This window comes from Nomascus leucogenys, chromosome 12 (assembly GCF_006542625.1).
Source record: "Nomascus leucogenys isolate Asia chromosome 12, Asia_NLE_v1, whole genome shotgun sequence".
NCBI lineage: Eukaryota > Metazoa > Chordata > Mammalia > Primates > Hylobatidae > Nomascus > Nomascus leucogenys.
In genome coordinates this window covers 55,531,390-55,554,566 of record NC_044392.1, presented here as the reverse complement: position 1 = coordinate 55,554,566, position 23,177 = coordinate 55,531,390, and the positions used below count along the sequence as shown (strand labels likewise).

Genomic DNA, 23,177 nt, shown 5'->3' with positions numbered 1-23,177 from the left:
GATTGGCGCTGTGCTGTGTGCTGTGGATACAGATATGAAGAAAACATTATCCCAGCGCTCCAGGGGCTCCATCAGGAAAGGAAGTCACTGCCAAATGGCATGAGAAGTGCTGTGACAGACTTGAGTAAAGTCCACAGGATTCAGAAGGGGCGGTGGTTGTCACTGCATGGGGGTGACCTCAGACTGTCCTGATCCCTGTATTGGCCCCTTTCACAGTTGGATAACCAGTCCCAGCCTCGTGACCCTGGGCCTCAGTCAGCGTTTAGCCTACCAGGGTCCACCCAGCACCTGCGCTCCCAGCTGTCACAATGCAAACAACGCTATCAAGATCTCCAGGAGAAGCTGCTGCTATCAGAAGCCACTGTCTTTGCTCAGGCTAACGAGCTGGAGAAATACAGAGTTATGCTTGGTAAGTAACTAGGACTTACTAGTAAAGAAAACTAGCCTGTGTGTCTTATAAGTTCTGTATGTTCTATACCGACATAACGTAGTTTTTGAGCACATGAAGTGTGGCTAGTGCAACTTGGACATTTGGTTTTATTTAATTTTAGTTAATGTAGTATAAAATGGCCATATGTGGCTACTAACTACCTTATTGGACAGTACAGGTCTAGGGTCTTGGGACTCTAAATTAGTTCAGCTCCATTCAACATTGATTGAACCCCTGCGGATAAAGCACTTGCCAGCTTCAGTGGGGCTGCTAGAGATGATAGTGTACAATCCCTGACTTACAGATATCTGGTCCCAACTAAAGCCAGGGTTATCTGAAGGGGAGATAATGGCAAATGCAGGCTCCTCCTGTGGAAAGCAATTCTGCTTCCTGGAGCTAGTGGTCTCTTCTCCCACCAGTTCAGAGAAGCTTCTCTCCCACTGTGGATCTGCCCTCCGTACCCCAAAAGGTTAGGGTATGTGCCATTGAGGCTGAGGGCATATGTGGGAAATTCAGACATTCTGTAACAACTGCTTCTCTTCCCAAGCAGGTGAATCCTTGGTGAAGCAGGACAGCAAGCAGGTCCAGGTGGACCTCCAGGACCTGGGCTATGAGACTTGTGGCCGAAGCGAGAATGAGGCTGAACGGGAGGAAACCACCAGTCCTGGTAAGAGCACAGGGTGTGGGGCTCACCCCTCCCTGGAGTCAGCTGTCACATTTGGGTGCTGTTGGCCAATTCCACACCTGACAAGTATTGGGGAAGAGGAGACAGGAGGTTAATAGGAGAACTCTTACCCAAAATGAGGCTGAGTATAAGTTTGAATTTCTACAATTAGTTTTTGGCATACTGCTAATAACAATAATAATAATAATATAAAATTCTATCCAACTGATTATTATAGAAATACTAAGGCCGACTTAGAGACCAGATAAGGTTTTAGAAACATGCAAACTATAAGTTAAAAATAATTTTGTTTTGCACTATAAAAAGACTACAACTATAGGGCCACCCACCACATTGAAAACCAGAAGAGAAGAAAAACACAATCTCTCTCATTCTTGAGGCAGTGTAGTGTGGCAGTTAAGAGACAAGATCCTGGGGCCAGACTGGTTGGTTCAAATCCCAGTTTGAAAACTTTCCTATGCCCCAGTTTCCTCATATGTTAAAATAGTAATAAAGGAACTACCTACCCCATCAGGTACTAATGTCAATTAAATGAGTAAATTCTTATAAAATGCTTTAGAACAGTGCCTGGCATCTGGTAAAATGCCATGGATTAGTTCTCATTCTGACTACCACTGCCCTAATACACTGATGTTAACATGCTGATACATTTATTTGAAGTCTTATTTTCCTATGCCTATTTTTCACACAGTTGTAACCCAATAAACTTTTAAATTATAGTAAAATTTAAAAAGCATTAAACTTTCAGCATGCAGTAATAGCTTGTCCTACATTCTTGTGGCCATCCTAAATAGATAAGGCCGTGTTAATGTCTTAAGAAACACCAGTGTGTGTGGAATGAACACAGGACATTGGAGGATTTGAATTCTGGCTCTGCCATGTGCTAGTTTGAGTGATCTAGAACAAGCTAGTTTACCACCTCTCTTTAAGTTTTGGTTTCCCCAGTCAGTAAAACAGAAAGTGATGAAACCTAACTTGTAGGTATAAGGAGGATAAGAAATATTGTATTTGAATGCCTAGTACAGTGTCAGGGTTGAATAAAGTACTACTTCAACTTTTTCCCTAGTAATTATTGTCCTCATGACCAGACCTGCCTCCTCTCAAAGGCGGTGGCCACAACAGCACATCCAACTTTTATTTAGGGAGACATCTTTGTCTTTTTTCAGAGTGTGAGGAGCACAACAGCCTCAAGGAAATGGTCCTGATGGAGGGGCTGTGCTCTGAGCAGGGGCGCCGGGGCCCAACACTGGCTAGTTCCTCCGAGAGGAAGCCCTTGGAGAACCAGCTAGGGAAGCAGGAAGAGTTCCGGGTATATGGAAAGTCAGAAAACATCTTGGTCCTACGAAAGGACATCAAAGATCTGAAGGCCCAGCTGCAGAATGCCAACAAGGTCATTCAAAACCTCAAGAGCCGGGTCCGGTCCCTCTCAGTTACAAGTGATTATTCATCTAGTCTGGAAAGACCCCGGAAGCTGAGAGCTGTTGGCACCTTGGAGGGGTTTTCACCTCATAGTGTCCCTGATGAGGATGAGGGGTGGCTGTCTGATGGCACTGGGGCTTTCTACTCTCCAAGGCTTCAGGCCAAAAAGGACCTGGAGAGTCTCATCCAGAGAGTATCCCAGCTGGAGGCCCAGCTCCCAAAAAATGGACTAGAAGGGAAGCTGGCTGAGGAGCTGAGATCAGCCTCGTGGCCTGGGTAAGGATGGCACTGTTTGGGCACTTTCTTGATTGAAAATGTGTAAGTTCGTGCTTGGCATAGGGTAGCTCAGGCAGTTGGAAGAAAGAACATGTCTGGGTATTCACAGGGACACTGATTTAAATGGTAGAATAGGTCTGCGGAAAAGACAGGTAGGCAACCAGGAGGGCATAGGATGATGTTGCAGTACCTGGGAGATACCAGGTCTCAGGGATTTCCTCTTAGGGATATATTAGTAAAGATGGTATAGTATAGTAGTAATACTGGAATCAGACTGCCTAGCTCTGATGCTTACTACCCATGCAACCTTCTTAACCTTTCTAAGCCTTTGTCCTTACCTATTAAATAAGGATGATAAGAGAACCCATCTCAAAGGGTGGATATTAGGTTTAAATGAATTAATACAAGTGCTGACCAGGCGTGGTGGCTCATGCCTGTAATCCCAGCACTTTGGGAGGCCGAGGTGGGTAGAACACCTGAGGTCAGGAGTTCGAGACCAGCCTACCCAACATGGTGAAACCCCATCTCTACTAAAAATACAAAGATTAGCTGGGCATGGTGGTGCACACCTGTAATCCCAGCTACTTGGGAGGCTGAGGCAGGAGAATCGCTTGAACCTGGCAGGTGGAGGTTGCAGTGGGCCGAGATGGCACCACTGCACTCCAGCCTGGGTGACAGAGCAAGAGTGTCTTGGGAAAAAAAAAAAAAAGAATTAATACAAGTGCTTAGAATAGTGCCTAGCATATATTAAGCTCTCAATGCTATTTGCCATAGTTATAAGTGTTATTGATACTTTGTGTTGAAAACACAGACATTCATCTTGGTGTGTCCTGGTTATCTATTGCTAAGTAATAACCACTCTAAAACTTAGTGACTTCAAACAACACTTTATTATGCTTCATGGTTCTATGGTTTCACTGGGCTCAGCTGGGTGGTTCTCACTTAGGGTCTCTTGTTTTGGGCCCCATCAGTTGATGGTATGAGAGTTTATGTGATGGCCATCATTGCAAAAAACAGTCAGCCACAGTATCATAACATAGAAGAAATTCAGGCATCAGGTGGTGGTTAAAACAGAAGACATGAAAGGTCCTATCTAGACTTAGGATGAAATGATTCTAATTATTCATTGAGTAACTGCTGTGAGTCTGTCTGATACTGGTGCTGTAAGGGATGTAAAATGCAGAACCATGTTTATTCTCACAGACCTTATGATTTATCTAGGGACATATAATTAACACATATATAACAGTTGAAGAGCAGTGGCATACTAAAATTTTTTTTTTTTTTTGATACAGAGTCTCACTCTGTCATCCAGGCTGGAGTGCAGTGGTGCCATCTTGGCTCACTACAACCTCCACCTCCCAGGTTCAAGCAATTCTCCTGCCTCAGCCTCCCAAGTAGCTGGGATTACAGGCATGTACCACTATGCCCAGCTAATTTTTTTTGTATTTTTAATAGAGGTGGGGTTTCACCATACTGGCCAGGCTGGTCTCAAACTCCTGACCTTGTGATCTGCCTGCCTCGGCTTCCCAAAGTGCTGGGATTACAGGCGTGAGCCATCACGCCCGGCCCATACTAAGTTTTTTAATGCAATACTTTATCAGGGTAGAATTTACTCTTAAATACCTCCTATGGCTTATGTGCCAGAATTCAGCCTGGGGGAGTTCCTTAGAGATGTTCTCATAGAAATCTCTACAGAAGCCCCCATAACTCCATAACTTAGCATCCACTCTTTCCATACTTACTCTTTCCTCTTCTGTCCTGCATTAGGAAATATGATTCCCTGATTCAGGATCAGGCCCGGGAACTGTCTTACCTACGGCAAAAAATACGAGAAGGGAGAGGTATTTGTTATCTTATCACCCAGCATGCAAAAGATACAGTAAAATCTTTTGAGGATCTCCTAAGGAGCAATGACATTGACTACTACCTGGGACAGAGCTTCCGGGAGCAACTCGCCCAGGGAAGCCAGCTGACAGAGAGGCTCACCAGCAAACTCAGCACCAGTAAGTTGGCCACAGGGCTTTGGAATACTCTCAGTCACCCCCACAGTTCCAGCCCCTGGTGGCCACCACATCTCCACTGCAACTTTTTATCCTAACGTCCTGTTTCTATTTCATTTCCTGGGGCTAATACTGGATCAAGACTGCTCAGTGGGGAGCATGGAGAAGAACACACAGGGCTGGAGATGCCATGGTTACAACTATAGAAACTTCACCACTCATGGAATGTGACCTGTGGGGCAGGGGCAGCATCTATCTGATGCTAAGAGGGAGTAGGGGACACGAGATGGCAGGGCTTAGTTATAGGAGGAAGAGCCCTGAACCAAGAATTACAAGACTCAAGCTCTGGCCTGGATGCTGCCACCAACTTGCTAAATACCTTATCCTTGTGGTGTCTCCATTTATGGCATGGTAATGTACATGCAGGTACTCCACATATGGATAAAGCGCCATGCTCTATTATATATACATGGTTTAGGCACTGGCTGCAGTAGTTCAAGGGCTACATTGGTTATTATTGGGGTCCTCTACTCAGAATTTCCAGAGAATATCCAAGGGAGTAAAGTAGGATCAGACTTGGGAGCCACCCAGCCCACCACCTGGTGGCAGATGCAGAGGTGGGGCAGGGCTTCTTGTCATCTCCTCAGAGACCAGTGCAGGTTCTGCATGAAAGCTGTGGTGGGACATATGCATTGGGGAGCTAGTCTGCAGCAGGACATGGAGGCTGGAGTGTCCCACAGGGCAGCTGGGCAAGGGCCTCATGATTAATGGAACAAACGACATTTTAAATGTTTTACCCTGATTTAGGGCAGAGGAAGTCATGATGGTGACGCAGGTCAGGGACAGTGGGGTCACTTCTCTAGAGACACAAGCTGAGGCCTCCCAGAATAACTGTTCTGGAGGCACACGTGAAATGCTCACTACTCTGTCTCCAGATGTGCTCCTGTGTTTGTAATGCGGGAAGTGGGACCAGCCTAATTTCTTATTGTTTCTTTCTAAATTTGGTTTGCAGAGGATCATAAAAGTGAGAAAGATCAAGCTGGACTTGAGCCATTGGCCCTCAGGTAATTCAGAGGAGAATCTGGGAAAGAGATTGGGACTGAGGCCCAAAGGGTCAAGGGTGGCGGCAACTCCACAAATCAAGGGTAATAAAGGAAACTGCTGAATGTATTGAATTCATGCATTCATTGAACACCTCACTGTTGTTTTTAACTAAATTCTTTCTTCCCTTTTGGTTGAATTACATTGGCACATTAATTCTCCAAGCTTAGTAACCTAGAAACAGTCTGAGCTAAAAGTGAACTAACTAGGTTTCAAGAGTCTTCTGCCCCAGTAAGAGTCCTGCTTTCCTACTGTGTGTTTAATAAGTAGGATGAGCTTTTTCCAAAGTTGGGTTGACAGCCAGTTTAATAGTCACTCAATTGCCCTGGGGGAAAAAAGGAATCATATAACAGGACCTGCTGAAAGAGGCCTAGATGGTGTCGATCACCAGGAGGCTGCAGTGCCTCAGGACCCAGTTCTCAGTGAGTTGCTTCATATAATGATCAATGAAATACGGGCTCAGAGTCCGTTGTAGCCACTAGTTGGGGTTCTTTGTGTCGTGCTTGTGTCTCAGACTACATAAATGCTTCTGAAAATATCTGTATTGAAGGACACAGTGTTGTTTTTTGTTTTGTTTTGTTTTTATTTCTAATCCATCATAGAAACATACATGGTCTGAATTCAGTTAACTACATGATTCCACTTATCATGCTCTTGGATGTTGGAACAATGGTTTGCTCTGCGTTTCTCAATGCTTGCTTTCAATTTTTATACTTGTCTTGTTGGAGATGGTAACAAACAGTTCGCAGGCTGCAACTGTTCCAGGGATCATACATTAAGCAGCAGTGCTTTAAAAGGAGGGCTAGCTATGTCTTTGCTTGTCTTCAGCATATTATGTGGCCAGAGCACTGGGTAGCTATTCACTCTCCCATCTACACCCTACCTATGCTCCATCCCTAAGCAGAGGTGGGTTATTTCCATAATTCTCTGCAGGCATGGTCCCCTTGGCTTACTTGGCTTTTCCTATGAGCCATAGTCAGGACAGGTTGGTTTCGATGACCTTGGTTTTACCTGTTGTCCCCCTTCTCCCCACCAGGCTCAGCAGGGAGCTGCAGGAGAAGGAGAAAGTGATTGAAGTCCTGCAGGCCAAACTGGATGCTCAGTCCCTCACACCCTCTAGCAGCCATGCCTTGTCTGACTCCCACCGCTCTCCCAGCAGCACCTCTTTCCTGTCTGATGAGCTGGAAGCCTGCTCTGACATGGACATAGCCAGCGAGTACACACACTATGAAGAGAAGAAAGCTTCTCCCAGTCACTCAGGTAGCCTCCACTTTCTGAGTGGTACCAACCTTGTCTAGACTGAGTAGAGACCTCAGGAAACAGGGCTTATAGCTCCACCATGGTGTGTATCAGGCTGAACATGGCTGTGGGGCCAAGTGCCATGCACAGGCACCAGTGGATCAGGATCTTTGCTCTGCTCCTGACTCTACAAGTTACCTCTGTCACCGTGGCCTCCATGGGCATGTACATGCTGTTGGGCACAAGGTCAGCCACTGTGGGGAGAGTGAGAAGATCACGGCAGACTCTTCTTCCTCAGTGACTCTGTCAGATAGATCTTCTTTAAGATGGAAAACCTCCTTCATCTCTCCTACAATGATCTTGATACTTATTCCTGAGCAGTGTTCCCTAAGTATATGTGGGTGTCCACAGATGCTGCTAGTCTTGCCTGATATTTTTGGAGTTGCCGTTTTCATGTTTCAGAGCTCAGAGTACCACTATCATCCCTAAGGTGGTTTGCCTCACTATAGGAGCTGTCTGCAAGCAAGAAAATGAACACTGCTAACAGTGCTTGTGTTTGGTTCTTTCCCTGAAAGCAAGACTCTAGCCCTGGTACCCCTGGATAAATAGAAGGCCAGGATTCCAGTTCTCTGTAGAACATCAAACGTTTTCTTTCATTCATGGGTTTTATAGATTCCATCCATCATTCGAGTCATTCTGCTGTGTTGTCTTCTAAACCATCATCAACCAGTGCATCTCAGGGGGTTAAGGCCGAATCCAGCAGTAACCCCATCAGCTTGCCAACTCCCCAGAATCCCCCCAAGGAGGCCAACCAGGCCCATTCAGGTATGCAACAGCCAGTGGGGTAGAAGCTTCAACTCCTCTTTCTCTGCTGCCTGTTTGACTTTTCTTCAATGACAGAGGTTTGGACTGTTAGGAGCCTAAATGCATCAAAACCTAGACAGAATCGAGAAACCATCCTCATTTGCCAGTTGTGTCTGATTTAAGAAAATATTTTAGAAAATAAGTAATCCACATCAGGTTTTGATCTGCATACCAGCTTTGACCAGTAGTTGGCTAATCATTTAAAAAGAAACATTTTTATTGGTTTTCTCTCATTTTATCCTGGGAGCAAAGAGGCAAAATGTTTCTCCCAGGATTGCAACAGCCATAGGATGAAAAGAAATTCACATCTACTGATCCACTGTATGTGTTACCCATTAAATCTGCATGGAGATCCTCTGCAAGAAGTAGTGCTACTTGTTTCATAGCCAAGGATGGTGAGAACAGCCTCAGACAAGGTTCTGTTCATAGTATGTTACCATTAATGGATGTATGAATGGATTGGCAGTCCTTGATATGTACATAGTGCATATCTTGGGGGCAGTTAAAGGGTTGCATTTCATTTACAAGTCCAGCTTAGTTGCCGGAGGGTACACTGCTCATTCCCAGCCCTGTGCCAGGGATGGCAAGGAAAAGGCAAACTTTGTCGTCACCTCCTACCTCCCACCATAGCTGGCTGGCTGTCTTCAGTGTGGTTTGTTGTGAGGTTTGACTTGAGTAGAGGTGCTCCCAGAAAGCACAGTGCTTTCTTCTGCTGCCCTCATTTCCCTGAAGGCAATTCAACCAAAATCTTAAGGAAGAGGAAGTGTTCCAATGCTTCCTGAGCCTGGTTTCAAAGTTTCTAGGCCAGAGGGGGCAGAAGCTGGACCAGAATCATGAGGAAAAGCTGTGCTTCCAGACTTGTAGACATCTGCTTAAATGTTGTGGGTTCAAACAGAGCAGAAGATAAAGAACAGAGGATTTAAAAATCAGAATGCCTCCTCAAAGAATGCCTGGGCTGTGTTACCTGGCGATTTGAGTATATTTGCAGTATTCATCTGAAATGGTGCCAGCACCATTGGGATGTGTTTTAGGATGTAATCATTGTCTTCTACATTAGACATTCTCTATGGGTCAGCCTTGGTTTCTGCTCCATCTCCATTGGCTACCTGCCCTTTAATTGCTTTTAGGGAAGAGGAAACAATGTTAAACATTGAACCTTGCCAGGGTTTCTAAAAACCTTTCTGTAGATGGGCTGCCTAAAGATCACCAGGGAAGACTTTTTTTAAATGCAAATTTCATGTTCCAAGAATTTATAATTCTGTAAGTCTACATTAAGGCCTAGACAGAATCAAGAAGGCCTAAAGAATCTACATATATTAGAAGTTTTTGCTATGTGATTTAAATGCCCAGAACGGTTTGCAAGCCATTTTGTCTAAGCCACTCTACCAAAGCATCTATTTTTAATTTGGTGAATGAACACGTTGATTTGGAATTCTGAAGTTTGTTTCCATCAGAGTCCTGAACTGCATGCACTAGTAATGAAAATTTCCCCACAGCCTTTGTTCACATCTCTCCTACTCAGGATGGGACCTGATGCTGTCAGGAGTTCTAGGTAGAGAGTCTTGTCCCAGGGCCAAGGACTGATACATGCTGGGAGCAGAGCCCCAGGGGCCCTTGAGAGCATTCAGGCTCTCTGACTTGTCCATTCCCAGGATTGCTGGGGTGGGGCTCAATAATGCCACCTTACCTTCTTTAGCCAGTTGCTTTCAAGATGAACACAGAGGATGTATGCAGGATAGCCCTGGCAGGGGAGAAGAGGGAAGGTCAGCCAGGCCAGCCTCTGGTAGCAATGGTCACCCTTGGCTGTCTCATCCTGTACCACACTAGGTGATAGCCACTCTGCAGGGTGCTATCTGGTCAGGGAATGCTTTTACCTTCTCAATCTTTTACCCATTCTTTTCTCTCATTTTCTCTTGATGATGTGTCTCTTTTCTCCCTAACTTTCTGTTCCTAGGCTTTCATTTTCACTCCATACCCAAGCTGGCTAGCCTTCCTCAGGCACCATTGCCCTCAGCTCTATCCAGCTTCCTGCCTTTCAGCCCCACTGGCCCTTCCCTCCTTGGCTGCTGTGAGACACCGGTGGTCTCCTTGGCTGAGGCTCAGCAGGAGCTACAGATGCTGCAGAAGCAGTTGGGAGAAAGTGAGCACTTCTGCATTTGTGTGCTTGCGATTGGCAGCCCCACACTGTGTTGCTCTGCATGGCTCGGGCTGGATGGCAGAGTTTAAAAAAACAACACAGGTACACGTTTACCAATGGAAGAGTGAGGGAAAGCTCTGCTTGCTTATTTTTTGGAAATGTATTTCCTGTTATTTCCCTGGTGTGTGTGTCTCGTCAGTTAACAGGTAGATATGTTCACGAGGCTCTAGACCTGGTGCTCTCACACTGTAGACAGTGTTGGATACCACCAAGTATGCTGAATCCCTGACAGACTGGTGGACTGCTCATTGGTAGGGGGTGGGAGAGAGATGTTATGCTTTGCCTATGCAGGATGAAGTGGCCAAGAAAAAGATGGCCACATTCAGTGGGCTCCTTTGTGTGGCTATTCTATTTTTCTGCTGTGAAATGCTGTTAATCAAGTTTAGTTCCTGACATCATTAGGTTGGAGCAAAAAGGGTAATGATAGAGGGATTCAGAAGAGGAAATGATGAGCCCCTTTTCCTACTGCACAGGGTTCATCCCTGCCCTGGGACAGGTGACACGTAGGCAGCTTAGAACCACAGCACCAGCTATGGCATTTGACTGTGAATCCCATCCTCTGACTCCCAAAGATAATTGATCTTATGTAGTTATGTAGACTGTGGACAGTCACCTTTTAGAAAACGCTTTGATGTATTTGTAGGCTGGATGCTCATCATAAATTTAGTGTGCCGGTGGTCACTGATAGCTTAGAAAGAAATAACAAACCTTCACATGAATTTGCTCTCTCATAGCACCTTAAGCACAACAGTTAGAAAGCAGTTTGAATGAACTTAAACTCATTTGTCAGGCACTTTCTTTGCCTGTAAAGAAGCTTAGGTGAGCCAGAGACTGATAGGGTCACCATGCCAGAAGTTTCTAGTGATGCAAGACAACAGCCAAGAATTTGCACCCCTCCCTATAGCCCCAAATGTCATGTGGACCAGCATATTTCTTTCCTTTTTCCTCTTTTTTTTTTTTTTTTTTTTTTGAGACAGGGTGTTACTTTGTCACGCAGACTGAAGTGCAGTGGCACGATCTCGGCTCACTGCAGCCTCTACCTCCTGGGCTCAAGCGACTCTCCCACCTCAGCCCCCCAAGTAGCTGGGATTACAGGTGTGTGTCACCACGCCTGGCTAATTTTTGTATTTTTTGTAGAGACAGGGTTTCACCGTGTTGCCAAGACTGGTCTAGAGCTCCTGAGCTCAAATGATCGGCCCACCTTGGTTTCTGAAAGTGCAGGGATTACAGGTATGAGCCACTGCACCCAGCCTAGCCTATTTATTTTGTCAACCCAGGAAATGGATACTTTGTCTAGTGCAGGGAACTCTAAAGCTCAGGGAAGTGAAGTTACTTGTTCAAGGTTACTGGTAAGTGGGAGAGATGGGGTTGAATCTGGTCTTCTGCTCCAGGTTTCATGTTTCTGTTATATCTTTTCTACTTAGGATGGCTTTGTCACCATTCTGCTTGGAGTATGGAGCTGAGCTCAGCTGATCAAACTCTGGGGACTCCTTGCAACAATTTTTTCCCTCTCTTTAGAGACCAGTAGGAGGTGCTGCTGTTTCTGACCTAAAACTTGTTATTTTAGCAGTTCTGGCACCAACAATGAATGGGCAACAAATGTGCCCCATGACAAATGGCAAGAGTATTTTCTAGCTTCCATTTCTTTCTCTTGCCTCCTTTTCCTTTATCTTTCCACATTTGTCCATTTGTCTTTGCCCAAATGGAAGGATGGAAGGAGAGCACTGTCCATGAAAAAGGGGCTGTTGTTTTGGGTTAAATTGGAATTACATCAAGTCTGAGGCCATTGACTGGAGTTTGAATGGTCCCAGCCTAGATGAGGAAGATTGTAGCCCTTTCTTTCTCCACCTGAAGTCAAGGTCCTCTCCAAGGGACCATTGCTTATCCAAGCTCATTGTTTGCTTTGAGCCAAGTTTCCATGTGGGCGATGGTGCATGGTGGCCTCTCAGGTCCCTGGGTTAAAATCTTGTGCAAGAGTCTGTATGGAATCTTTGCATGGTTTAGAGCATGTGCTGTGTATTGTGTGGCCAAGGGACTGGAACATGAGAATACTGATCATTGTTACTGATAGACTTAAAACCTCACATGGCCTTGATTAAAAAGTAAGCTGACTATCTGCAACCACTGATTTCCCCCTTTGCCTTGTGTTCGGATGGGGTTGAAGGCAGTTTGAAAGAGGTAGGAAATCATGTATTTGTTGCATCCCTTCTAAAATGTAGGTGCTTTAATCTTCTTCCTTAACTAAGTGATCCTACTGAACATCTAGTATTTTGCAAATTGGAAGAGAGACTCATGACAAGACTTCTCAAACTTCTGCCTATTAGAATTACCTAAAATGAATTTAAAACATCCATTGTTCAAGATGTATCCCATATTGATTAAGGCAAAATCTCTGGAATCCAGGAATCAGTATGTTTCCATACTTTCTCAGGTGATTCCAATATGTACCCAAATTTGAGAACCAGCTACACGTAGGGCTAAAAACTAGCTAGTGGCAATTACACTAACCCCTCCGAGGAGTTTGGCTTGGTTGGAAGAAACAACGACCTCACTCCTGTTGCTTAGGAGGAGCTACCTGTCTGTTGTGCTGCCCATGTTCATAATCCCTGAAAGAAAGCAGGCTTCTGAATTTTCTCCTAAACTGTGTCTCTGCCCACCTCCTTCCTCATCTCCCCCATGCTGGGCTTCTTTTTACAGAGAAGTGAAGATGACAGGGCTCAAGGGAAAGGCCTATGTTTTCAAAGGATCTATGAAAGTATCAGCCTATGAAATGAAAGGTCCTACCTGCCTCTGTGGTATAGTATTCAATGATTCTTTAGACAGGAGTGATGACATTTTGCAGCTCCTTGAGTCATGTTGGATGGGATCCAAATAAATACTTGCCTTACATAGACCCTTCCCCAGCCTCAGCAAAGAGTTCTTCTGTCTGGAGGAACTGGGGCCACCATATCCAGCTTGATTTCATATCCCCTTTCTCTTCTGAAAAACTCCAAAGTGGAACAGACATACTGACTGGTTAGTTTCAGGGGAAGGCAAGTACATGTAGACAAACAGATGATCATGTTCACAGGTGAGCTCAATCCTGTATGCCACTGCACTCACAACTTCTTTTTTTTTTTTATTATTATTATACTTTAGGTTTTAGGGTACATGTGCACAATGTGCAGGTTTGTTACATATGTATCCATGTGCCATGTTGTTTTGCTGCACCCATTAACTCGTCATTTAGCATTAGGTATATCTCCTAATGCTGTCCCTCCCCCCTCTCCCCACCCCACAACAGTCCCTGGAGTGTGATGTTCCCCTTCCTGTGTCCATGAGTTCTCATTGCTCAATTCCCACCTATGAGTGAGAACATACGGTGTTTGGTTTTTTGTCCTTGCGATAGTTTACTGAGAATGATGTTAAACTGAAACTGCACTCACAACTTGTAACTGTGGGAGTGAATCCTACTTTTAGAACTTTCCTTGGAGTCTGTCATGAAGGATTATAGTAGGAGCCGGGAGCAGGGCCACTGGACTTTTCCATTGTGTATACTGATGACTTTAAGATACTTTATTCTCTACCTCTTGTGTCTCCTGCTAGGAAATACAAAGGGTAAGGGTTACAACCTCTAGGTTATGAGCCTTAGTCTAATTGGTATACCACAGTGAACCGGGATCTCTGACATTCCACAGATCTCCTTTTAGTCTCTATTCTTAGCAGTCACACACTTCCTTGCAAATTCTTCCCTTCTGACACCCCATTTGCTTCTTACTCACGTTTCTTTCTGCCCAGGTGCCAGCACTGTTCCTCCTGCTTCCACAGCTACATTGCCGAGCAACGACTTGGAAGCTGACTCTTCCCACTACCTCAACTCTGCCCAGCCTCACTCTCCTCCAAGGGGCACCATAGAACTGGGAAGAATCCTAGAGCCTGGGTACCTGGGCAGCAGTGGCAAGTGGGACATGATGAGGCCTCAGAAAGGGAGTGTATCTGGGGACCTATCCTCAGGCTCCTCTGTGTACCAGCTTAACTCCAAACCCACAGGTAAAGCACAAAGCAGAGATGGCAGCCTTTGAAAAGAAGTCTCATTCAGAGTCTACTCTTTTCCTACCCAGGCAGGACTGCTTCATTCCTCCTCCATCCCTGGCTCACAGAGTGGGTATAAAATGCAAGAGCTGTATCAGGGCTCAATCCTTTCCAAGTACATTTCTTCATTCTCCTGCCCAGGGCCTCAGTGCTCTGTAGGGATATGGGAAAGTCGGGGACCCACCTCTTGTGCTGTCACACTCATGTCCTTCCATCCCTCTGCAGCCTGGCCTCTTTGTGGCCCACTCTCTTAGACCCCTCCAGAATGCCAGGCATAGATGGGACTTCCATCAGTCAGGACTTGTCACAGGAAAGGGTGTAAGGGTGCAGCTCCCTGACCTTGCACATATATCCTGTGCACAAAACTCAGTCACAGCAAGTGGAGAGGTATAGCTAAGCTTATAAATGCTGAGATGCTGCTCAGTTCCAACAGTAAGACAATCATAATTTTCAGGAAAAGACTGAGCCCAAAGCAAAATGGTGCAGTTAATGCCTGGTGTAAGCATCCATCTGACTTTTCTGGATATTTTTCCTTTGTTTGGCGGGGGGAAAGGGGGTGTCATCCCCTCTCTAATTTGCCTTCAGATCTCTAGATCCTTCCAGGCTATTCTATCATCTTCCATATTAAAAGTGATTTCAGGGAAGCATTCAGTGTCAGTCATTAACTGCATAGGGTGAGTGTAGGATCACATACTTTTACTTTAGGCCTTCTTTCTAAGGGTGGGAGGAATGGCTTTGTTGCTCATGTGTCAGTAAGAAGAAAGGTAGAGTGAGGTCTCACCTATCATCCTCATAGTCACACCCAGGAGGTGGCCATACCTTTCCAGATGCTAGGCAGGCCTTGTCCAGAGCCCTCAGTTATTTTTCTAAAACGTAGAACTCTCACAAGACCCCTGTGTGGGAGGAGGCCCATGGAGATTTTTTAGCAAGTGACTGTTATGTGTTTGAAAGTGCATTTACTGTTTAAACAAAACTACCATTCTTTTGGGTGTCCGTGTGAGAGGACACAGTTGGCAGAAGGCTAGTGATATTTACAGGTCTTGCTGTAGAGCCCCTGGCTGAGCCCCACCCCCATCAGTAACCAGGATTCTCCATCTCCCACCTCTCTCCATGTCCTGGTGGTTTGGCCACAGGGGCTGACCTGCTGGAAGAGCATCTTGGTGAAATCCGGAACCTGCGCCAGCGCCTGGAGGAGTCCATCTGCATCAATGACCGCCTACGGGAGCAACTGGAACACCGGCTGAGCTCTACTGCTCGTGGAAGCGGTAGGAGAGGACCTTCCTGTTTCTGGTTCTATTTAGGGACCTTTAGGCAGAGCTTCACAGATATTCTTTACTTCACTTGCTCCTTTTGAACAGTCCAGCAAGGGAGGTGGGCAAGTACTGTCATCCCTACTTTCTGAATATATCTGAGTTTACAGAGTAACTCTCTTTAAGGCAGAACTACGTCTGATGCCCAGAGTCACCTGACTTCTCACCCCATACTTAATCTGCTTATATACTGCCTGCTGATGTCTGTGCCTTTGTTGTGTGATTGATAAGTGGTGGAGCCAGGTGTGTAACGGTCCTCCCAACTCCACCCCTGGCCGCTTTACCAAGGTGGCCTTTGTCCTTACACTCTCCTTCCAAGCTGCTGTCACATGGAGGCCAGTCTTTCCATATGTTGTTGTCCTGCCTATACCGCAGCAGCAGCTGTTTAGGGAGATCGAGCCTCCTGCACCATTGCAGTTATGGCATGTGATGATGCACGCAAAGAATCCACTGAGAAGAGGCACACAGAAAACATGTACCCAGCTCCCCATGCTTCATTCAGGGCCAGGCCTTGAGTCCTTGGGGTTTTCTGCTGGGTTGGGGCAGTATCTTTGAGAGATAAAGAATGGGAAACTTTTGGAAGCCTCTGTTACCCAAATGTCTACTTTCTGGGACAGGATCCACTTCTAACTTCTACAGTCAGGGCCTGGAGTCCATACCTCAGCTCTGCAATGAGAACAGAGTCCTCAGGGAAGAAAATCAAAGACTTCAGGCTCAACTGAGTCATGTTTCCAGAGGTACGTGGTCAAAACCCACAAACTGTGGTCACTCTTAAGTTTCTTTCTTCCCTGGCCACACTGATCACCAACTGGAGAAGCAAACAGAAGAAGGCAGAGGTAACAGAGCTACTCAGATCCACCAACCCAAACTCACAGCTATTCTCAGTCTAGAGAAGGCTGCTTTCTAAGATGTTCCAACTATGGGCCCCTCAGACTCCTAGTCCCCCTGAGCAAAGAGCTCTAGGAAATCCATCATTTCTATACAAGCCCACCTGCATATATTCAGAGTCACGAGCTATCAATTTGGATATCAGTCTGGTATCTGTTCTACCTCCCTTCACTCACAACTGATTTGGAACCAATAAAGGAGGAAGTGCGAATGCCTATCTTCCCTCTCAAGCTTCTCCAGACTTTACTGCAGCAGCATGCGTCGCTCCTGGCCCTGCTGTGCCATCCCTCTGCCTCCTCACCACATCCCTCACTCATAGACTCAGGGCTTCTCTCTGGTCAGTACTCCTATGACTCCATGCCGAGTGGCACTAGCAAATGCCCCCAGCACTTTCCCAGCCCTAGCCAGGGGGCGCTCGCAGGTGGGCATCATTTCTCGTGTGGCTGGGAGGCAGCTGACCTTGGTGTTAGTCTACTTGATCAGATCAATGTATTATCGATAACAAAGTATTTTTATTCACAAATATTTATTGAACAGCCATAAAAAGACTGAGAGTAGTATCCAAAAGGATTAAGCCCAGAATGAAGGAATGCTTGTGGAAAAAGAAAAAGCCACCAAGAGATATTTCTAAATTAGCCACCTAAATTAATTAATTTAATTGATTGATTTCTATATTAGCAAGAAGATTTGAGAGGAAAGGTCACTGCTGGGGGACGATAACAAAAGTTAACAGATAAGAAAGAGGGCAGAACTACTGAGCTATCGTTGCATGCTTGGAGTGAATAGAACAGACCTCACAGGTGAGAAGACAGTAAGAGATTTAAACGAGTACAATTTGACAGGCTCAGGTGACTCTTTCCCCACAGGACTTACTGAGCCTGCAGCTGTATTTTTAGAGTCCCTTCAATAATCTTTGACAACTTGTGAAGAGAAGTGCTGCAAGTTCAAAAAAAAACAAATATCCCAGTTTTCAAAATAATGAAAATGATACATTCCAAAAAGAGATCTTGATGTTGACCTTTGTCAAAATTCAAGAATGGATTATTGAACAGATGATATGTGAGCACTTGGAAAGTGGTGGGCATTAAAAACCAGAATTTCTCTAAGAGCAAGATAGGACAGATTAAATAAGTGGCGTGAAGGGTTTTACAAAGACAGAGATGAACCATTCTCCAAGCTGCGGGGGATGTTGAGCCAGCATGCTCTTCCCACCAACATAGGGCCTTCCTTCCCTCCTCCTTATCTCTGTTTGTCAGGGTGGGTGTGCTTGGGGTCATCTTCCAGCTGAGCTCTGGCCCCATCTTAATAAATCAATCCTGTGTTCCTCTCACCAGAGCACTCCCAGGAAACGGAAAGCCTGAGGGAGGCTCTGCTGTCCTCTCGATCCCACCTTCAAGAGCTAGAAAAGGAGCTGGAGCACCAGAAGGTGAAAAGGCAGCAGCTTTTGGAAGACTTGAGGGAGAAGCAGCAAGAGGTCTTGCATTTCAGGGAGGAACGTCTTTCCCTGCAGGAAAACGACTCCAGGTAAGAGGGGACCCATTGACAGAGAAGGTAGCATTCTTCATTCTTACATTCATACTTACATTACGAGAAGGGATATTGGCAAGACAGTTGGTGTCCTCTTTTGGAAACCTAAATGTTCCCTCTGCTATTCCTGATTTTTTTGTGTCAGTTGTGGGGTGGGGGCGGTTGCAGGGGTGCTTTGAGCAGAAGAAAGGACTTCTCTGGGAATGCCTTGTCACTCCCAAGTTGAGAGAGTAAAACTCTGTTATAGAAGTCTTCAGTATATCAGAGACATGAAAAAGAAGGGTTCCCATGCTTCCAATTAGATATAGGACATTAGTCTCACCATCACCTAGGAAGCTTCTATACTGGCTGTGATGCTTGGTCCCAGCATAAGCCCTGTAACCGCTTGTCAGAATGCAAAGAGCACTGTAGGAACAGTAAGGAGACTGTGCTGGTGTGTCTATTCTGCTGTGAACTAATGTAGGCAATGGTGTGTTTTCAAGCAAAGTTACTTGACCTCCCTCAGCCTCCATTTCCACATCTGCGAAATAAAAGTGATGGTCTTCCTGACCCCCTGAGTTGACATCTGGGGCTCAGATGTAACCCTAACCGTAACCCTTTATGACCCCGAGTTGACATCTGGCTATCAGCTTATTGCTCTGGTGTGGCTGAGTGGCTCTGCCATCTCAGTGGGCCTTGCCTCTCCCTGGTCAGACTGCAGCACAAGCTGGTTCTCCTGCAGCAACAGTGTGAAGAGAAACAGCAGCTCTTTGAGTCCCTCCAGTCAGAGCTACAAATCTACGAGGCACTTTATGGCAATTCCAAGAAGGGGCTGAAAGGTATGTGTTCTTCTCCCCTCACCCCATGAGCTTTTTGCCCTTGCATAGGTTGCTAGTGAGCTCTTTCCTTTGGGAGTTGTGGAGATCGTGGGAAGCTACAGAGTTCTGTCGCAGAAACCCCCACCCGAGCCTGGGGCTCCTAGTAGGAACTCTCAAACACAAAGCCCAATGGGACAGGTTGGTGGCACGAGCAAGATCCAGCCTGATCATTCCTAATTACTTTAAGAAAATCTAGACATTCCTATTCTAGACATTCCTATCAATGTCTAGATTGTAACATTTTTGAAAGCAAAAGAACTGTCCTAATGATATCATCATTTGAAAAGGCCTTTAATATTGTCAGTAATACATACTGACAACCCATTCAGCCCGATGCAGCAGGCAGTCTGCTCCCACCCTGACCCTTTCCCTAGTGACATCTGGGTCTCAGCTTATTGCCCTTTCATGTAATTTTCATAAATCCTGATTTAGTTTCCTGATTTTCTAAAGAGAAGGTGAACTGGAATTTGAAGAAACACAGGGGCTTACCAGGCTGAGCAAATAGCTAAAGTACAAAGTCATGGTGAGTGTTGAGTCAGTGGGGACCAGCCTGCCCACAGGATAAAATTAAAAGACACAAAAACGAAAACAAAAAACCCTTATAGAAATACCACTAATAGGACCTAAATTTCAATCCTGGATTTAAATATTAAAGACATTTATTGAAGACTTTGCTGCCTGCTGAAATAATAATGTAATATTTGAGAATTTTGATATATTTCTTCATTCTTCTTTAAATGGAGAAGGGTACTCAAAACATAATGTTAATAAGTCATAGCAGGCTAGAACAGAGGACTGACATCAATGTCATGAAATTTAGCAAAGATAAAAAGCAAAATCCTGAGCTTGATTAAAAATATCAGTGGTAGAAATATAGGACGAGGGTAGAAATATAGGACAGGCAGTCGTTCATGGACTTGAGGGTATGGGATTTGGTAGAAACATGTTCACACAAGTAAGTCGTAGGCCAGAGGTTGCTAGAAATGCCAGCTCAAACTGACACTACAGTAGTGTAAGTGTGATGTTCGCCTGTGGAGACATGTCTAAAGTATTGTTAGATTACAGGGCACCATCTTTGAATAGGGCATTGACACACTAGAGAACATAATGAAGACAGGGCACACAATGGTGTGGGCCAGAAATCTCCAACTGGTCAAAGAAACTAAAGAAATGTAGGCTTTCAAAGGATCTTGAGGACATGAGAACTGGCTTCGGATATTTGAAGAACTGTCAGGTGAAAAAGAACTCATGTATTTTATGTCCCTCCAGAGGGCTAAACAAAGGGTGAAGGGCAGTGGAAGTTAGATTTGAATTATCATAAATCCTGATTTAGTTTCCTGATTTTCTAAAGAGAAGGTGAACTGGAACTTGAAGAAATGCAGGGGGCTCACCAGGCTGGGAGAATAGCTTAAGTACCCAGTCATGGTGAGTGTTGGGTCAGTGGGACCAGCCCGACCACAGGAGAAGCTTCGGGTTGGGGGAGTGAGAAGTCAGGATGGTGGAGCAGAGTCACCAAATCTTGAAAGCTCACAGGTCAGGGTGAAAGTTGACATTCTGTATCGTAGATAATGAAACTTCTTTTTCAAAGAAGATAAGCATATGATGAAAACAGAACTTTAGGATGCTAAGTCTCAGGGGATGTCCTGGAGTTGGGAGACATTAGAATCTGGGAAACCTATTGGACGGGTCTAGTGATATTCTGGCACATTAAGAGATGACAGTCTAATATAAGGTGCTATTGGGAAGATGAAAGGGTATAGATATATTTTAAAACATCTCTTAAAAAATAAGCAAAATTTAGTGAGAAGTTGGAGTGAGAAAGAGAGAGAGGAACATCATAAAACTTTGGGCAAAATTCAAGAGTAGATTATTTACCAAAGCCTCTACAACTAGTTCATCCTGAGCTCCCTTTCCTTTCATGCTTTTCTCCCTGCCTTTTAGGACTCATTTCAAAGCTACAACCACTAAAGCGCCATAATCTCTTATCTGTAATTTCAAAATCCAGTAAGATCTCCAAGTTAAATTTTTCAAATACTCATTTAGTGAAAAAATCTAGATGATCTGACAAGAGGATATTCATAAGTCTTTATTTATCTACTTAGAATATTCACATAGCTCATTGCAGAAATAGTTATATGTTTGATTAAGGATTGTGGCTCACATGCAACTGGATACATGTTGTATATGATATATACATCCTGTTGCCTTGCTAAAAACTAAAACAAATTTTACCTTTCGAAATACATTTGGCCTTAAGGTTTTCAAATAAGGCATTGTGGCCTCGTAGAATATTTCTTAGATCTCTTCAACCCCAGTACAAAGAAATAGACATGTGGTGAATGGAGGTAAATATATATACATATATATGTGTGTACATATATGTACATGTATATGTGTACATATATACACCTATATATAGTATGTATATATGCACAACATATATAAACACACTATATGTAGGTGTATATATATGTACACACACACACACACACACACACACACATATATATATATGGAGAGAGAGAGAGAGAGAGAGAAATTGAAAAACTCGGTTATAATCCCTCGTCTAAGGTGCCCAACTCACATTCTCACATGCTACCAAAAGACCTCCTCCTTCTCCTCTTTCATTTTTGAGAATGAGGACTGTGAAATCTCTTTCTCCCTCATCCCCTACCCTTCTCTAGCTCAGTGCTGACCTTCTACCTTGGAGGATCCTATACTTTAGCCTACAGGACTAAGGTTACTATGGAGATGAAATATGGACTTATCCTCATCTGCCAATCAAATGCTCTATAGGTGTATGTGTGTAACTTAAGCCGCAGGGAAGTTTCAGACTGGATGTGTGCCAGCTCAGTGCCATCCCCCGGCCACACACAGAAATGGTGACATCTCTGTCATAGATGGGTTGCATGAGACTCAGATGATAGTGGAGTCCTTGGCAGAAAAGAATGTCACAGAGGAGGGTTCTGACAAGTGCTTGGAAATACTTGGGTCAATGTTACCAGACTCCTTCTCTCTTAGCTTACAGCCTGCATGCCTGTCACCAAATCCCTTTGAGCAGTGACCTGAGCCACCTGGTGGCAGAGGTACGAGCTCTGAGAGGGCAGCTGGAGCAGAGCATTCAGGGGAACAATTGCCTGCGACTGCAGCTGCAACAGCAGCTGGATAGCGGTGCTGGCAAAGCCAGCCTCAGCCTGTCCTCTGTTAACCAGAACTTCCCAGCCAGCGCTGACCCTGGAAACAAGCAGCTGCTCCTCCAAGGTAGGAAGGAAAAGGGACTTAGAAAGCCCTTGGCCAGTGGGGAGATCACCAGGAAGTTCTGCGGCAGAAGGTGCAATCTGCCTGGTCCATGCTCCTTAGGGTCAGGTTGAAATCAGAGACGCTCTAGTCTAGCAGCCTGAGTGAAAGCGTGGGATTTGGGTCAGACCGGGCTCCAGATTCCGAGTTTACCGCTTACAGGTCATTTGATTTGGGCAAGGTGTTTAAAGTCTCAGAGGTTTAAGCCTTAGTTTCCTTATATTTAAGATGAGGATAATGATCATATGTACCTTATATGATTTTGAGCATTAAATGAAATCATTTACAAGTGCTTGGCACACTAAGAATTGCTCAATAATTAGCAGCTGTATATGTTCATATCTTTTTCTTGGATTTGCTTGGTGCTTTAGTATTAGCCAAGTGTTTTCACATACATAATTTCATCTGAAGTAAAGCAGGTTTTGCTATCTCTGTATTTCACATAAGAAAACTTAGGTCTTGAGATATTAACAGAGAAGCGAGGGTTTAGAGAAGTTATAGACAAAGCCAGGATCAGAACAAGATATTGTGATTTTCAGTCTGTGTTCCTTCTAGCTCATTGTGCCCTGTCTCAGTATTGCCGACCTTCCCAGATTCTCTGTTCCCCCTTTCCCTCACAGGTGGGGAACTCAGTGTGTGGTAAAATGTTCCTCCCCTAAGGAAACAGGGCTCTGGGGAAGTCCTGGATGGTGGGTGACTTATTTCGGGTGGCCATCATTCGCTTTCTCTACCCCACCCCTTGCCTGCCTTTCCAGATAGGCGTGTTTGACCAGGTCCCCCTTCTCTTCTCAATATCCCCCATCAATCTCACTTCTCCCAGTTTTCATTGAAATGTCAATGGTGTCCCCCTAGTCTCTTAAATCATTCAATTTCTACTTCCTCTGTCCTTTTTTCCTTTTGATACACCATTTAGTACACCATCTCCACTCACCTCCATGGCCATACCTTCAATTTTATTCAAATCAGGAACCACTTCTGTTCAGTTTCTCTAAAACTGAAATTTCAAACTCTCC

The 23,177-nt window shown here is 44.9% G+C and overlaps 2 protein-coding genes across 25 annotated transcripts in view; one reads left to right on the top strand and one right to left on the bottom strand.

The window, feature by feature from the left end:
• Positions 1-23,177, bottom strand: part of LOC115837636 (putative neuroblastoma breakpoint family member 7) — a 655,832-nt gene that overhangs the window by 585,134 nt on the left and 47,521 nt on the right.
• LOC100582383 (myomegalin) overlaps positions 1-23,177 on the top strand; it is a 230,677-nt gene that overhangs the window by 200,243 nt on the left and 7,257 nt on the right. For 11 of the 24 annotated variants that reach the window (XM_030824692.1, XM_030824698.1, XM_030824700.1 and 8 more), the window contains 14 exons: positions 217-409; positions 978-1,097; positions 2,282-2,810; positions 4,581-4,816; positions 5,826-5,877; positions 6,951-7,174; positions 7,826-7,978; positions 9,972-10,157; positions 13,992-14,243; positions 15,419-15,550; positions 16,213-16,332; positions 17,818-18,007; positions 18,704-18,828; positions 21,889-22,128. In XM_030824692.1, coding sequence (XP_030680552.1) covers positions 217-409; positions 978-1,097; positions 2,282-2,810; positions 4,581-4,816; positions 5,826-5,877; positions 6,951-7,174; positions 7,826-7,978; positions 9,972-10,157; positions 13,992-14,243; positions 15,419-15,550; positions 16,213-16,332; positions 17,818-18,007; positions 18,704-18,828; positions 21,889-22,128 — 2,752 coding nt within the window. Of the gene's footprint in view, positions 1-216; positions 410-977; positions 1,098-2,281; positions 2,811-4,580; positions 4,817-5,825; positions 5,878-6,950; positions 7,175-7,825; positions 7,979-9,971; positions 10,158-13,991; positions 14,244-15,418; positions 15,551-16,212; positions 16,333-17,817; positions 18,008-18,703; positions 18,829-21,888; positions 22,129-23,177 lie in introns of those variants that run through there. The other 13 variants (XM_030824711.1, XM_030824703.1, XM_030824691.1 and 10 more) reach the window with 9 other exon arrangements.